This window comes from Nelusetta ayraudi, unplaced genomic scaffold (assembly GCF_046127955.1).
Source record: "Nelusetta ayraudi isolate G7.1 ecotype Tasmania unplaced genomic scaffold, CSIRO-AGI_Nayr_v1 ptg000117l, whole genome shotgun sequence".
NCBI classification, from domain to species: Eukaryota; Metazoa; Chordata; class Actinopteri; order Tetraodontiformes; family Monacanthidae; genus Nelusetta; species Nelusetta ayraudi.
This window is the reverse complement of record NW_027466167.1, coordinates 312,870-329,305: the sequence shown is the minus strand read 5'-3', so window position 1 is coordinate 329,305 and position 16,436 is coordinate 312,870. Positions and strand designations below refer to the sequence as shown.

General features: G+C 50.5%; 2 protein-coding genes across 3 annotated transcripts; both read right to left on the bottom strand.

Annotated features, from left to right (window-relative positions):
* Positions 1 to 2,374: 2,374 nt before the first annotated feature.
* On the bottom strand, positions 2,375 to 5,777 carry LOC142903730 (AP-5 complex subunit sigma-1-like). 2 transcript variants are annotated; one of them, XM_076049531.1, is made up of 4 exons: positions 5,516 to 5,777; positions 4,488 to 4,779; positions 3,554 to 3,681; positions 2,375 to 3,449 (listed from the first exon to the last, which is right to left on the bottom strand). In XM_076049531.1, exons 1-4 carry the CDS (start codon positions 5,707 to 5,709, stop codon positions 3,419 to 3,421), a joined length of 645 nt encoding a protein of 214 aa, XP_075905646.1. In that variant the 5' UTR covers positions 5,710 to 5,777; the 3' UTR covers positions 2,375 to 3,418. The 2 variants fall into 2 exon arrangements, with proteins under 2 accessions (XP_075905646.1, XP_075905647.1); XM_076049532.1 differs by having other exon boundaries at positions 2,375 to 3,446.
* A 3,037-nt stretch (positions 5,778 to 8,814) lies between these two features.
* LOC142903726 (M-phase inducer phosphatase 1-like) lies at positions 8,815 to 15,516 on the bottom strand. The gene is made up of 15 exons (XM_076049526.1): positions 15,062 to 15,516; positions 14,866 to 14,948; positions 14,534 to 14,585; positions 13,398 to 13,439; positions 13,217 to 13,250; positions 12,956 to 13,078; positions 12,710 to 12,835; positions 12,135 to 12,278; positions 11,960 to 12,037; positions 11,515 to 11,703; positions 11,325 to 11,402; positions 10,595 to 10,657; positions 10,404 to 10,502; positions 9,962 to 10,207; positions 8,815 to 9,561 (listed from the first exon to the last, which is right to left on the bottom strand). Exons 1-15 carry the CDS (start codon positions 15,295 to 15,297, stop codon positions 9,421 to 9,423), a joined length of 1,734 nt encoding a protein of 577 aa, XP_075905641.1. The 5' UTR covers positions 15,298 to 15,516; the 3' UTR covers positions 8,815 to 9,420.
* Positions 15,517 to 16,436: the final 920 nt, after the last annotated feature.

The window sequence follows — 16,436 nt, the reverse complement described above, 5'->3', positions numbered from 1 at the left end:
CGATTATTAAATCTTCAGCCAGTCATTCATGCTTTGCATCTCAGCGGCGCCCCCTTCAGCTTGTTAAAAAGATACAAGGATTCAGCCCACCATCACCCTCATCATCATCACCATCTTCTTCTTCTTCTTCTTCCTCCTCCTCCTCCTCATCATCATCATCACCCTCATCATCATCATCATCATCTTCTTCTTCTTCTTCTTCTTCATCATCATCATCATCATCATCACAATCACCATCACCTTCCTTCACCTTCCACATCATCACCATCACCATCCTCATTGTCGTCATCGTCATCGTCATTATCATCATCGTCACCATCCTCATCGTCATCATCATCATCATCATCATCATCATCATCATCATCATCAAGACTCGTCTTCTCTCCCCAGAGAGGATGATTTCGAATTCCGGCCTCGTGCTCATGAAAGGGAATCGGGAATGCCGGCTGATAAATATGAGAGGAGGAGGAGGAGGGGGTTCTTCTTCTTCTTCTTCTTTGTCTTCTTCTTCTCCTTTTTCAGGTCGACGGTGGCTCAAGTGAATAAGTTGTCAGGCGGTGCATTATTGAAATTCATATTGTATCGCCGGCTGAAGCCGAGCCGTTCAGCAGTTGGGCCGGCAGGGGGACGACTAATGAGGGTCGGAGCGGGAAACCCAGGGAACACAGGAGGAGGAAACACGAAGCGGAAAATCCTTCAACTCAACACTTGACAGATTCTCCATGGGCGGCGCTCGCAAAAAAAAAAAATCCCCAATCAGAACGTCTGGCTGGCGGTGAGAGAGCGTGTGAGTGAGTGAGGTGGAGAACGGAGAAGGGGAAGGACCCAGAACCAGCCACCTCCTGGGTCTGGTCTACAACCAAATGTCTCCTGGTTCTAGACCAGAACCAGAACCAGGAGATAATTAGTTATAGACCAGAACCAGAAGGCGACTGGTTGGTGCAAGACAAGAACCAGGAGGTGGCTGGTTCTAGACCAGCACCAGGAGGTAGTTGGTTCTAGACCAGAGCCAAAACCCAGAGGTAATTAGTTAAAAACCAGAACCAGAACCAGGAGGTGTCTGCTTCCAGACAAGGTGGTGTTATATATGTATAATCGCTGTCAGGTGATTAAAATTTTAGTGTCGAGTTAACTCGCGATTAATCACAAATGAAGTACAATTAATTTTTTTCTCCTGCTCCATATATGTAACTTATCAAGATATGTATTGTGTTTCTTACACTCTAGGAAAAGTTGTATAATCATATATATGTGTGTGTGTGTGTGTATACACAGTAGGGCTGTCAAAGCTAACGCGTTAACAGCACGTTAACTCAAACTGTTTTTATTTGACACGCAGTTAATGCCTGGTTAACACCAAAGGGAAGCGCCATGCAGCGACCGTTTCGGCATCTGGTCTGTTGAGTGCGCGAGCCACGAGCGATCGGCGTCATGCTGGACAGGAAGTCACTCCAAGTAACACGGGAGAATCCGGTTCATTTTCAAAATAAAAGCAATTTTCAAAATAAAATATCGCCATTGACAAACGCGATCATATTTGTGTACGTTACATTTGTCAGAATTTTGGATCACGTACAAACACACACACACACACACACACACACACACACACACACACACACACAAGCAATGAAGGGGCACACGGTGCATCAAGTAAACACAGGGCAGAGAACACAGTCCAACCGACCGTGAGACTCCGGTCCAGGACCTGGACTGGGTCTGGAACCAACGCTGAGCCCCTCTGTGTGCCGCTGTGTTCTTTCCTGACATCCAGGGCTGCTGGAGACAGAAGAAGCTGCTGCTGCTGCTCTTCCATCCTCGTCTTCCCCTGCCGCTACGATTTTATCTCCTTCACTTAATGGCTCCAATTTGTCCCCTGGCTGAGTGGCGCTGAAGGCCGACAGCGTTCTGCTGCTCCTTCCGCTGCCGCACACTTAAGTGGCCTGCTTCACCGCCATGGGGGTTTTTTTGGGGGGGGGGGGGTTTGGAAGGGGTCGGGCGGTAGGGGTGCGCGGTAATCACAGAATTATAAACCTGCCCTGCCGCTGAGATAAACGCCCCCGACGAGGCTCCAGAAACTCTCAGAGAACTTCTGCAGAACCTCCCAGTGTTTCATCTTGAATCTGTGACCTCCATCCACCTCCTGGTGGAGCCGATGCTCCTCAACTTCTTTGCCTTTCTGACTTTGCCTCGTTTTCTGATCCCCCTGAGTGTGTGTGTGTGTGTGTGTGTGTGTGTGTGTGTGTGTGTGTGTGTGTGTGTGTGTGTGTGTGTGAGAGAGAGAGAGAGAGACTGGGGCCCACAGACACGCTGCTCTGCTGTTTTCAGTATTCACGTGTTGTTTTTATATTTATTTTATTTATTTATTTATTTATTTACAATCGCAGTTGGATAAAAGGGGAAGCCACGCGCCGCCGTGACGCACGGGGAGGACACGCGCAGCGAACGTCACCCTCCACTTGACTCTCGTCCTATCGCACTGCCGCTCGCGGCCACAGATCAGCGTCGTCCTCGTGTCTCCGCGGCGGTAATTAGGCGACATTACAAACCGATTTCACGCGCGTGGAAACGATCTCGAGCGCCGCCCGTTTTGAAGTCGCGCGGCAACTTCAGCGGCCGGTGCTCGCCGTCTCTGCCTCCTCGTGTCTCGTTAACGGCGGAAATAACAGAAACGAGCCTCGCGCATGATACCGTTGCCTAGAGACACAGTGCCCCCTAGTGGGCAGGGACGCAGGGCCTGACGGCGCACTTGGTTGGCAAGTTTTTACTTCTCCCAACAAGACGAGAAGGGGAGAAAGTGGAAGTCGAGAAAGTAGAGGTGGGGAGGAGGAGGAGGAGGAGGAGGAGTGGGCGGAGGAAGAGGAGATGGAGGGGGTGGAGTAGAAAGTGAAGGCAGGGAAGAGGAGGAGGAGGAGGAGGAGGTTGAGGCGAAAAGGAGAAGAAAGTGGAGGAAGTGGACGAGGAGAAGGAGGAGGAGGGGGAGGGGGAAGTGGAGGGGGAAGTGGAGGTGGGGGGGAGAAAATGGAGGAGGAGGAGGACACACACACACACACACACACACACACCTCGGGCAATGCTCACATTAGCTTCAAAGCAGCTGCACAGACTTTGAGGTTCAACAGGTTTTTAATAAGGCCATCAGGGGGAGCAGGTGAGTCGGGGGTGGGGTGGGGGGGGGGGGTAAGAGTTCAGACGTGCACACACAGCGATGCATTAACTTGTCCGTCCCTATTGGAGGAGCTTGTCTCTCCAGCAGCCAATTGCTTCCCGACGTTTCTAAAAAAATAAATAAAAAAAACCCTTTGAGTCTTTCACAGTTGGTACTGGTTCTAGACCAGAACTAGAACCAGGGGGGGGGGGGTCGGTTCTAGACCAAGTCCAGGTTGGGTGTAGAAGCAACAATGAGCCCCACTGTGCGCTACTGTGTCATTTCCTTCTGTCCTCGGCTGCTGGAGACAGAAAAAGCTGCCATCAGATGATTCACCAATCCCATCTTGCACGACACCTTTTTCAAGAGTTGACAAGGACAGCGGCGCCCCCATGTGGGCCCTACTTGGAGGCACAGGCCGCCGCCGCCTCCCTCTCCAGGCTGAGGGCGAAGCGGTGGTTGAGGAAGAGCAGCTGGCCGTGAGGAAGCAGGCGGCTGAGCAGGGCGTCCAGGCGCTGGCTCCTCAGCAGGACCTGCAGAGGAGGAGGAGGAGGTGTGGGGGGGGGGTTAGTGACTTCGCATCTGCCACACCCACACAAGTCTCTGAGGCCGAGACTTGTTTTTTTCTAAAGGGCTCAGCCAATCAGCTTCCTCAGAGCAGAGAGGGAGGGAGAGAAAGAGAGAGAGGGAGGGAGGGAGGGAGAGAGAGGAGGGAGAGAGAGAGGGGAGAGAGAGAGAGAGAGAGAGGGGGAGAGAGAGGAGGGAGAGAGAGAGGGGGAGAGAGAGGAGGGAGAGAGAGAGAGGGAGGGAGGGAGAGAGAGGGAGGGAGGGAGAGAGAGAGGAGGGAGAGAGAGAGAGGAGGGAGGGAGAGAGAGAGGAGGGAGAGAGAGTGAGAGGGGAGAGAGAGAGAGAGAGAGGAGGGAGAGAGAGAGGGGGAGAGAGAGGAGGGAGAGAGAGAGAGAGGAGGGAGAGAGAGAGAGAGGGAGGGAGGGAGGGAGGGAGGAGAGAGAGAGAGAGTTCAGGTGTTCGCAGGTTTACATCTTCATCAAAACTGTCAAGAGGCAATAATATGTGTGTGTGTGTGTGTGTGTACACACACATATATATATATATATATATATATATAACAATAATATAAATATATATATAAATACTGTTATTATTTGTGATTGAATTGCATCCAATGAATCCAACACGGTGATGATTGACAGCTGATCTCTGGGGAAAGTCGGCCTCCTCCCCAGAGCCTAGTGCCTGGGATGACCACTGAGCCGTCACCGTCCTGACCTCAGACCCATCATGTACGACGATGTGCTCCAAACAGCGGGCTAAGTCTGACCTCGCTGCCGGGCCCCAGCAGGTGCAGCTGCTCCAGACACAGCCTGCCGAGGGTGCGCAGGCTGCCCTCGGCCAGCAGCAGGTTGTCGTGCGGCTCGCACACCAGCGTGAAGCTCAGGCTCTGCACCGCCAGCCACACGGCGCTCAGCTCCTCCCAGAACGGCTGGCCGGCCCGCAGACGCGCCACGCCCACCTGCGCCTCCTGCACCGCCAGGGCCTCCTCGCCCGGGGCCACCTCCACCACTGCACCGCCACAGGACTCCCGCGAGAGGGAGACGGCACTGCGGACCTGCCTGGGGGGGGGGAGGTGGAGGAGGAGGTGGAGGAGAAGAATGGAAAGGAGGAGGAGAAGGAGGGGTTGGGGGTGGAGATGGAGGAGGGAGGGGTGGAGGAGGAAGAGGTGGAGGAGTAGGTAGAAAAGAGGGGGGGGGAGGAGCAAAGAGTCATCCAGAGGTCAGAGTGAAAAAAATAAACCCACATGACAGACAGATTATCCATCCATCCATCTTCCATAGCCGCTTCTTCCTGAGCTCAGGGTCCCGGGGTTCTGCTGGAGCCTCTCGACACCCTGGACCAGTGGCCAGGTCATCACAGGGCCACAGACAGACACACAACCAGTCACACTCACATGCACACCCACCGACAATTTAGAGTGAAACATGCATGTTTCTGGAGTGTGGGAGGAAGCCGGAGAACCCGGAGAGAACCCACGCAGACACAGGGAGAACATGCAAACTCCACACAGAAAGGTCCCAGGCCCGGAATCGAACCCATAACCTTCTTGCTGTGAGGCGGCAGCGCTATTATTATTATTATTATTATTATTATTATTATTATTATTATTATTATTATTATTATTATTATTATCGGATAGAACTGCTCAACCTTAGGCACTGCGCCTTTAATGTGAAGACATTGTGACTGACGTTTATTCTGAAAAGTGAGAGAAGCAGGAAGTAACATGACAGTGAAAACACACACACACACACACACACACACACACACACACACACACACACACACACACACCTGGCCACTGCGGCGACCTTCTCCTTCCGCAGGAGGCGCCTCTCCTCCGGGCTCAGCTCCCGCTCCTGCTCCGGCGCCAGCAGCGCCTCGTCCGGGCCGAACAGGCGGCAGTAGAGCAGCCGGGACTCGGAGCCGGCGGCGACACCGAGGCTGGGGAGCGGACACACGGTGTGGACCAGAAAGCAGCGCACCATGTCGTCCCGTGACTGCCTGCCCGCCTGCCTTGAAGCCTGGGAAGAAGACGAGCGGCGCAGCGTTTCACTTCCGGGTTTGTCAGCGCCGAGCTGCCACTGCTCCTCTTAACCGCCAGATGGCGCGCACAGTCTGTGTTATGTACTGTTCTGTTCTGTTATGTTTCAGTTGATGTTGATGCTGCTAGCATTTTTATGATATCATCTCTGTCCAATTTGATGTATTTGTATTTTATTTATTTATTTATTTTTAAATCAGCTATCATTTTCCCTTGAACTGCTGTGAACCTAGAATATCTCCATTGGGCATCAATAAATGTTATCTAAACTCGTCTTATCTTATTAAAGCAAGCATAAATTCATTCGTGCAGTTTAATTTCCAGCATCTGACTTTTTTTTGTTGTTTTTTTTTGGCCTTAAATTTCCCAGGGGGTGAGAACAAATTTAATTAAACGTCTGATGTAAAAGAGGAGCGTTTAATGATAATAAATGAGACATAATGAAGCGTGCAAACTGCAGAGTTTTTGTAGCAGCAGGTGGGAACAAACACAGCACAGCTACAACAAGCAGCAGCAGCTGTTCAGCCAGCAACAGCTGCTGCTGCTGCTGCTGCTGCTGCTGCTGCTCACGCTGCTTTAACTGTAATACACGATTAGAGATCAAATAATGCACAATGGTTGACAGATAGATAGATAGATAGATAGATAGATAGATAATAGTCAAAACCCTGTTCAGAAAATGTTGCTGCAGCTTCACACAGGAAGTAGCTGACTGTGAGTCACAAGTTCCACATCCCGCCGTAAGAACAGAGTAGCTGAGTATTACAAAAAGAAAACAGAAAAACAGGATGTACTGAAACAGTTGCTGCCGTGAACACACTTTGCTGGCTGCTTTCAAGTTTCGCGGGTTTTTTAAAAAATTATTTTTCATGTGAATTTGCTGAACGTTAGCGAGTGAGCTAACCACAAGTTTCACTTTTGTTTGATTTGTGGTCAAAGCAAATGTAATTTGCAATCACGTTCACCTCACTTAAAGGTCTTTGAAGTTATAATTAAAAACAGTTGACCAGGATCCAGCATCTCCCCCCTCCTACCGTACCCCGTTTCAGGGACCATAGAAGTACAGTACAGTACTTTTATTGGAGTCTTTGTAGCAAACTTTCCTAAAGTCATTAAACACTATGAGGAAACTGCGGCTCACTGAGGATGTTTGTTAACCTTGACGACCTTTCCCTAAGCTAAACTGAGTTAAGCTAACTAGCCAGAAATAGAAACTAAAATAATAACAAATAAAAACTAAAGGCATTCCAAATTATTCCCCCCCCCCCCCCCCATTATTTACCAAGACTTCAGTTGAATAACATCACGTGTCAGAGTTGAGGCTCTTTTCACACTGGCTGCTGAGGTCAACGCCTGGAAGCAGCAGTACTGGTCTGTTCATTTCTCAGCACTTGCAGTCAGCGGAAACTGTTGCAAACACCGTTGGCCCCGCCCCCTTTCTTTTGCCGCGGCAGCGGGGGAAACCGTGTGAATTCAAACTTTGGTGGCGAGCCAGAGGACAAATCACGTGTCTGAGTGCGGAGTGAACTGCTGCGGGGACAAGAGGAGGAGTGTTCAGGAATGTGTGTGTGTGCGCGCGCGGGCATGTGTGTGTTTGTACACGTGCCGCAGCGGAGGCCACTCCCAGGATCACAGAGCGCGAGGGAGTGAGAGGGAATTTGAAAAACAGGAAACCGGCATTTCCACCACAGAGGAAGAAAAAAAAAAAAGGAAGATCAAATGCGGAAGAACCTTCAGAACCAGGAAGAGGAAGTTTACACCAGGCACACAAATCCAAATTTAAGAAGAATTCTTTTTCTTTCTCTCCTGCTGATCGGCTCTGGACACACTGTAGTTATTAGTCAGACCAGGGACTGGCAGGCTTTTTGACCGGTGGGGCCACAGTGGGCTCTGAAACGTGACAGAAGGGGGGGGGGGGGGGGGGGGGGGGAGCAGGAAGCAGACGGGTGGGGCGTTTCGGTGACCCAAAAATATATCATGGACTGTTACTTTTTTTTCAGACAGAAGACAATAAAAAAAACCCTAACCTGCCAGAAAAGAAGGGACTGAGCATGTGAGAGTTACAGTTACACAGGTCAGTCCAGAAAATGAGTCAATGGTGCCGGCACGAGGTAAAGTCCACTGGGCCAGGACCAGCTGGAGACCGAGTAGTAGAAACTAGACTGTGCAAAGAAAGAAAGAAAAACAAACAGTAAAGAGTAAAAGCGTACTTGGTCAGAGCAATACGGCCCAGAAGTGACTTTAGTCCGGAGGTTTAATAGAGTGCCCATATGTGACGAGTGTCTGACAGAGTGTATGGAATTTCTTCCCGATAAATACAGGAAACCATGTCATTCAACCAGTTCTTGAAACCAGGACGAGAGGCAGCCTTCCATTCTCTGAGAACACGTCTTGCTAGAACCGTACCAACCATCCAAGAGCTTCTTGAAATGATGAGGCCCATCGGCTGATGTGCACTCATCACAGGTGGCCCGAAACAGAGGGAAATCATGGACTGCTATTTTGAAAGTACTTCAGAGTGATGCTATTCTTCAGGATATTATCATCACCAGTGTGGCAGGAAACACGAGAGCACAGGGTAACTAAAACCTTAGTGAGGTTTATTAATAGAGTTTCATATTCAGCAGGCCGGATTACAAAGTTTAAATGGCCACACATGGGCCCGGGCCATAGTTTGCCCCGTGCTGGACTCTGCCCATGGCCTTAACATGTGCACTTTTGTAACGGTGACAAAAACAAACAAACAAACAGGAGGCTTTGATGTATTAAAAAATAATAATAATAAACACTCAGTGAAAGTCAAGAGCTGAAATCAATAGGCTTTTATTTTGGCAGCAAGAAAAAGAACCCAAAGCAAAAAAAAAAAAAAAAAAGGGTGGGGGGTGGTGGGGGCTCCAAACTCTTGCTGACCTGCAGCAGAAAACAAATATATTTACATGATCAGACTGCAAAGTGAACAGGAAGTCAGGTTGTTTTTTTTTTGCTTTGGGATCTTTTAAATGGTGTTGGAAGAATGGAACAGAAGAGGCAGATGATTTGGTGAAGAATAAAATTAAAAAAAAGAAAAAAACCAACAATTTCCATGTTATTTTCCCCCAAATCTCTGCAAAAATAATAACAAATAATAATGATAAAATGATAATACACAATACACAAAAAGGGAAGCGGGAGGGGAGAAAGCACCTCATCACTGCAGGATATTCAAGTGCATCAAGAAAAAAAATAAAATAAAATAAAAAATAAAAATCACACATTTGAAATGTTAAAAAAAAAAAAAAATATCCAGCAGGAGGCGCTGTGGTTTTCTGGTGAGGGGTGGGGAGGGTGGGGTGGCATTGCAGTTGGGCAGTGATTTGTGCTGCAAATATAATTTAAAAAAAAAAGACACACACACACACACAAGCAGACGGTCCCAGTGGTTTTTCTCCAGTCAGGTCAATCGGGTCAAGGTTCTCCTTCCATGCAGCTCCAGATCAAAACGTCTCCCACATTATTGCATCAAGGACTCGCTGGGCCAGTGGGCGGGGCCTCAGGCTGGTCCACGGGCCACCGCGCCAGGAATTTTGAAAAAAAATAAAACAATAAAAAAAATAATAAAAAAAAATACAATGGGTATGAGGCAGACAGGCAGGCTGTGAGGCACAGCAGGTGGCGCTCACAGCTTCTTCAGCCGGCTGTACATGTCCCTCTTGCTGCGCTCGCCGGCCCACGTGCGGCTCTTGAGGCGGAACCTGCGCAGGTCGTCCTTGAAGTCCTCGTGGTGCATTGGCCGGTAGGACTGAGGCTCGCACAGGCGCTGGGGGGGGGGGGGGGGGGGGCACAGCAGAGAGGAGGCAGTGAGACACCACACACACACAAACTACCAAACTACAGGCCAGGGACCGTAATAGTTAGCTAGTTATAAAATAGCTGTATTCACTGAACAGTTTGTTCAGTGTTTTAAGAGACCTGTCAATCAAGAGCTGTACAGAACTACACAGTCCAACAAGTAGCCCTGCCTGCGCTACACTGCATTACTGTTTATTATTATAATATTATAATAATAATAAATATGAATATTATTATTATTATTATTATAATATCATAATAAAAATAATAATCATCATCATCATCAATAATGAAAAGTGGACTGTTCTTGCAGTCCGTCCCCAGCAATAGGCACAGCGATGACCTTTGACCTGCGCAGCAGGACTCACCTGGTGTCGCGGGAAGAAGTCCTTGTATCCGTCCTTGAGGACGTAGAGCTCGGGGTAGTGCAGCCGGGGGTAGTCGTTGACGTCGCGGTCCCGCTGCCGCACAAAGCGGCACATGCGGGGCCCCCGCTCCGAGGAGAACTCGCAGTGGAAGACCAGGATGACGCGCCGGTCCGGCCGGGACGGGACCACGGGGTCCCGGAACAGCACGTCTTCCACCTGCTCCTCCTGGTGCAGGTTCAGGGCTCCCTGAGGAGGAGGGGGACAGACAGAGACTTAGACCAACCTGGACTTCCATCCATCTCCAACACCCGCTTCTTCCTGCTCTCCGGGCCCCTGGAGCCTCTCCCACCCTGGACCAGCGAAGGCAACCACTGCACCCCACCCGCCCCCCCCCCCCATTTTTTTTTTTTTTTTTTAAATCGCTGCATCAATGATGGAGCACCTTGATGTGTCCTCCTTCAAACTCGTACGGGTAGCGGCAGTCGATGACGATGATCTTCTCCACCAGGGGGCTGAAGTGGCCGGAGAGCGCCGCCTCCATCTGGGGGGGGGGGAACATACATTGGTTTTTACACTGCAACGCCACCCGGCGGATCGGCAGAGGCGCGCATACGGCGAGGGGGCGGGGCTTACCACGTCCCCGGTGATGTACTTGATGTCCTGGAGTTTGCCGCCAACCGTGGGCAGGACCAAGAGCTGAAAGACGATTGAGAGGATTTCAGGCCAACTAAACCAAGAGCGCAGTGGCGCCCACCAACAGAGGTGGGGGTGCAAACAGGAAGAAAAAAAAGAAATAATTCTAGGGGGCTCCACTGTAATTCTCTGCTTGGGACTTCCAAAGTCAAAGATTCACATTTCTTCTCATTTTACACTGCACTGTACAACATTTTAAATGAACACACTTCCAATCTGCAAATAGATCAGAAGTTGGCCAGTGGCAAAATATTAGGGCTGCACAAAATAATTTATTTTCATTAGTTAATCAATGTTCCTTCTTGTTCCCTGATTGAACTAGAGCCAGTCACCTTTTGAGGACCTAAGCACTTATTCTTTCCATGAATCAAAATGATTCATCTGCGTTCACGATCTAATCCAACGATTCATTTTTTTTTCCAATGATTCGTTTTTTGATTAATCCAACTCATTTTTTCCAATGGCCCGTCGGCTCGTTAGTTTTTCAATTATTGATTATTTATGCATTGAATTATTAAAGAAAAAAAAAAAAAAAAAAAAAAAGCTAATTCACTGGTTGCAAACGCCCTGGTAGATGGAAAACTTCCTTGCACCGTCACAAATTTTAAAATTTGAAGTGCACAGTGCAACCCTGTAGGGGGCAGTAGGGAGCCCCGTGGCGAAGTCTCACCTTGGTGCCGTCCTCGCCGTCCAGCAGCTTCTCGATTTCGGCCTGGCAGAAGGACTTGGACCTAAACAGAGAGCAGCCCTGCGAGAGCACCAGGAGCCACGTCAGAACCAGTCAAAGAGCCTCCATCATCTCCTCCTCCTCCTCCTCCTCCTCCTCCTCCTCCTCCTCCTCCTCCTCCTCCTCCACTCACCGCTTTCGGGGAGTCGGGGCTCTGCTGCAGGCTGCTGTCCAGCGAGCCTGCCAGACTGCGCCGCCTCTTCACCCTGACGGGCGTGTTCTCGTCCCCGGGACAGTCGGGCCGCTTGGCGCAGGGCCGGGACACCGGGCTCGGCATGGAGGGGGATCGGAAGAGGGTCCGCGGCCGATAGCGGATCACCACCTGGAGGAGGACGGACGGACAGACTCAGACGCACTTCCACACATAATAAATCCATGAATCAAGACTAAAGACTCGAAGGCTCCAGACTGCCCCCTAGATGCACGCGCGAAGAGTTCATGACGAAATAAACGGCAAATAATGAAAAATGAGAAATAATAATTAAGTCAAATTAACTGAAAAACAAATCGTTACATTCGGCGATAAACTTTTTTGTTAAACCAATAATAAAAAAAAAAGAAAACCGAGGGAGACTTACGGAATCGTCTGCGGCGCTCTCAGCCACCAGCGGAGCGGTGAGCAGGCTCGCCATCCCCGACGGCATCCCGGTGTCGTTCTGCATGTCACACAGCAGGGGGCAGCGTTACACCACAAACAGCTCGCAGGCCGGCAAACCTTTTCAGCCGAGACGCTAGCGGAGGCGAACTGCTGACCTCCGACTGGTCGTCCATGATGGCCAGGAAGCTGTCATCCTCCTCCTCCACCTCCTGCTGCTGCTGCTGCAGCTCCTCGCTGTTGCCGTGGTTGAGGGAGGAGCGGCGCAGGAACTCGGGGCTGGAGTCACAGAAGCTGAGCCGCTGGACCGCAGGAGAAATGAATGAATAAATGTACATTCACTTACACATTGACAAGGACATCATTACAGTCTCTTATGGGTCAGCATGAGCGCTATGCATGATGGGATACACTGCCATTGGGGTCAGTGACCATCGGCTGTACACTACGGTCAGCGGTGCATTGTGGGATACGATGACTGGACTATGGTGAATATCGACGTTCACTCGGGATTCGTATGTGGCTAAGAAATGGCGTAGCCCCTGTATAGTGACAGCAGGGGGCGATGCAGGCCAAAGCCTCGGTTATTTATTTATGTATTTATAAATAATTCTACGGCAAGTGGGATACATTGAGCGGACTGCGTAGTGAACACCGATGACTTTAAAATGGCATGGCCCACGTGTAACGACTATATATTGACAGTAGGGGGCGAAGGAAGCAAGAGACGAACCATGAGGGCAGGAGCCGAGCAGGGCCGCTGGGCAAACGCCTCCTTGGATTGGCTGCCGCAGCTGCTGAAGGAGCGGTTGCGAGATCTCGACGCAGGCATGGCCGGCTTCTTGAACTCGAAACCCTCCTGGAAAACAAAACAACAAAGACAACAAACATTTTTACTATCGGCACTGTGGGCGGCATCGGTTGGAACAGTGTGCGGGCACTCTGTTGCTACGGCAACAAAATGCATCTCAACACCGACCTCGGGCACGTTCTCCTTGTTGTCGGGCCGCGACTTGGACGCCAGCTGCTGGCTGAAAACCCCGTAGCGGCCGGCGTCCTGGTCCTGGCCCTTCATAGACGGGCTGACGCTCTGGAGGTGAAGCTGCAGGACGCGGGGGGGAAGAGGGAAGACATGAGGTTCTTGTCCGGCAACTTACTGCAAGTTCCAATATCAATAAAGATTTTTTTTTTTTTTTTTTGGAACACATGCAAGAGAGAAGAGAAATGAAAATGTGCTTACTGGTAATGAGTTGATTCTCCTGATCGGCATTTTTCTATTATTGACAAGAGGAGAGAGAGAGAAGGTGTTGGGAGAGGGGGGGCACAAATTAGAAATGAAATGCTGAAAGGGGGGTGGGGGGGGGGGGACTGGCCCCTCCGTGAATAAAGTTCAACAACTTGAGGTTCCTGGTTCCACTTACTGGTTGATGAGTCTGCTCGACTGCGCCATGGCCTCTTCGAACCTGAGACCAAAGGACAACAACACTGACCGAGTGTACTGGGATATTTAACACAGCCGCACACACACACACACCGAAACAAAGGGGGGGGGGGGGGGAATCATCTTTGAGTTCCAGGAGGAATTCAATTGGAAGTTGGATGAATGCAAAGACACAAGAGGTGGTCTGTGCCCACCTGTATGCAAAACCACCAGTCAAGGGCCGAGTGTGTGTGTGTGTGTGTGTGTGTGTGTGTGTGTGTGTGTGTGTAGTGATGCACTAATCTGCCATATGCGTGCTGCTTGCAGCCTCCCTCGCCTGCCGCCAGACCCCCTTTTCCACCAAGAGCCTTTTGTCTGGTGAGCAGAGAGAGCGTGCGTGTCCCATTCAGCAGCAAGGGGGAGGAGAGAGAGTGTGTGTGTGTGTGTGTGTGTGTGTAGGTGGGGGGTTAGTCGGTCGCCCTCATTTCAATAGTCCTAACGCAGAGGAGACCCCTGCCCCTTTCCTTTTTTCCCTCCTCCCACTGGAATAACGCTGCATGCCGGGAGTGTGCCAAAGCCTTGGGGGGAGGGAGGGGGTGAGAGAGGGGGGGGGCAGTCTCCTAGCAACCAAGCAGCTGTTAGCGTTGCCGATGAAAGGTGATTCTTTAGGAGCCAGAATGCAGCTGTAAGGAACTCATCGGGCGGCGGCAGATGTCTGCACACTCAGCGTGGAGGAGGGCCACCCAAGATTAGCCAACGCCGCTGATAACACCCCCCCCCCCACCAAATTACATTTCTCGCCGCTCTCGCTCAACTTTAAGGGATTATTTAAAGTTGTCAACTCCTCTCAGGACTCAGGACTCCAGACTAACCTTCCCCCCCTTTTTTTTTTAGAGAGAGAAAATGTATATATTCTGGCTGTATATGCGTGAGTAGATTTGGGGGGGGGGGGATGACTCGCATCATCTCAGTTTTGAGGTGCGACATGCGAGCGGTGAAGGCGGCAGCCTGGGGCCCTGCCTCATCTGCCACCCCAAGGACCAACGGCAGCAACCCGTAATCCTGAAGATGACCCAAGCCGAGGTGGGGGGAGGGGAGGGGAGGACCATTAATTAGGACAGTCTCACTATTACTTACGAATCATCCAGTTCAGCAGCGTCCATGGGGCTCGGGAGGTCCGTGTCAATGCCTGAGGAGGGAGGGAGGGAGGGGGGGGGGCAACAGGGGTCAATGCGAGGGAGGGACGAGGTGGCTCAAGGCATGATGGGAGCTGATCGATCAAGAAGCTTGATCAAGAAGGATGATTTGTCCATGCAGATATTATAGCACACCATCACCACCAAAAAAAAAAATGTAACCCATGTCAACAACACTAGGTCATACACGTGATCGTGACGCTCCTATATTATGGAACCATCTTGTAAAAAAAATAATAAAATAAAATAAAAACAAGGTCATGAGGGACTCACCAGAATCACATGAGATGTCAGAAGCAAAGGATGGGACTTTCTCCAGCGGGGGATGTTTGCCCCTCTTCGGAGTGTCGCTGTGGCTGCGTGCGGGGAGACAACACACGGGGGGGGGGGGACATTAGTAAACCCGAACCCGGCCGAATGAAAGCAGCGACAGTTGTGAGGTCGGGGGTGGAAAAATATATAATAATACCTTCCGAGTACGGCTAAGTTGACCAGGTCCAGAGCCAGGTTGGTGAGCGGGGACAGCACTCCGGCCGCTTCGCGGGAGAAGAGGCTGCGGCAGTGCGAGGCGGTGGCCAGGTCGGGCTCGAGCCCGGGTGCCGGGCGTGAGAGCGAGGAGAGGCCGGGGATCGCGTCGGGCCTGCTGCCCTTTCCGGCGCCGTTACTGGAGGAAGGAGGGCTGCTGAAGGCGCCTATCGCTTCCATGTCTCGTGTGTTCGGAACGGAGGATAGGATAGGATAGGATAGGAGGTCCGCCTTGCCGTGGTGGGGCTCGTGTGAAAAACAATCGCGAGGATGAGCAGGACGGCGCTGTCTTGAAGCTAACCCGGAAGCTAAGCGGCCAGTTCGAAAAAGCACATCTCCGCAAGGCGCCGTCTGACAAAAACACGGGCAAAGGAAGCGTTCCGCTAAGTTCGGCGTGGAGCGAAGTCTCGCTTAAAAAACAACAAACAAAAAAAAATACATTAAATCTTTAAATCCACATGGCTGTCGGCTGCACCAGCTAGCAGAAGTCCCGCGGCTTGGTCCTCTGCCGAGTACAAGTGACTCGCTGCCGCAGCTATTTATGTTTAAAATGGGAGCTCAGACGCGCCAAGACGTCAGCCAATCACGCCTCCGTTCAAGCGCCGCCGCCCAATCAGAATCGCTCCGCTGCTGTCCCCTTGCCAAATGCGGGAGATGAGCGGAGCCAACGAGGACGACGTCACGCAACGCTCGAAATTCGTTCATCTTTCTTCTCGAATGTCCTTTGTTCCCGAGGAGGATTCGACCACTTTTAACTCAAATACAACAGTCTAATGATAAATTAAAACAAAAAGACTTTTAAAAAAACATAATCTTAAATTAGCGCATTAAGTTGTTTCTTTTTCTTTTTTTTTCTTTGACCTAAACTAAATGAATACAAGTAGAAATTCTTGTTTCTGCAGTAAAAAAATATATTTGGGGGCACACTAATAAGTGTTTAAACACCAAACTTGATGTTTAAAGGTTGAGAGTTTCATTGCTGTCCTTAAACACGAGGCATCATTCCCCCGAAATGGGGGGAAATAAAATCCACCTGGAAGCATCAAGACAGAACGAAAGCATGCGACGGTGGCTGAGGCCCTGTTGTTGACCATTGTGTTTATTTCAGTCAGTCAGGGCTGCTGCCCAAGCCGGTGGACAACAATGAGACACCTACCTGTGCATGACTTAGTGTTCAACCCGACTGCAAATATTCAAACCACTCAGACGACTCCAGCAGAACAGACAGGCTTCTTTTTTCTTTCTTTTTTTTTAGCTTGTAGGTCGCTGTGAGCTTGCTTGGTGGTTGTGGCTCCTGCAGCTTGCTCTTCTTCTCCCGG

Bases quoted from the DNA above. Each gene is read 5' to 3' on its own strand.
- LOC142903726 (XM_076049526.1), bottom strand. From the start codon at position 15,297: ATGGAAGCGATAGGCGCCTTCAGCAGCCCTCCTTCCTCCAGTAACGGC. The intron at 14,949-15,061 runs GTATTATTATAT...CCCCGCACGCAG, and splicing joins AACTTAGCCGTACTCGGAAG to CCACAGCGACACTCCGAAGA. The intron at 10,208-10,403 runs GTGCTCCATCAT...CCTCCTCCTCAG, and splicing joins TTGAAGGAGGACACATCAAG to GGAGCCCTGAACCTGCACCA.
- LOC142903730 (XM_076049531.1), bottom strand. From the start codon at position 5,709: ATGGTGCGCTGCTTTCTGGTCCACACCGTGTGTCCGCTCCCCAGCCTC. The intron at 4,780-5,515 runs GTGTGTGTGTGT...CCCCCCCCCCAG, and splicing joins AAGGTCGCCGCAGTGGCCAG to GCAGGTCCGCAGTGCCGTCT. The intron at 3,682-4,487 runs GTCAGACTTAGC...CCTCCTCTGCAG, and splicing joins TGCTGGGGCCCGGCAGCGAG to GTCCTGCTGAGGAGCCAGCG.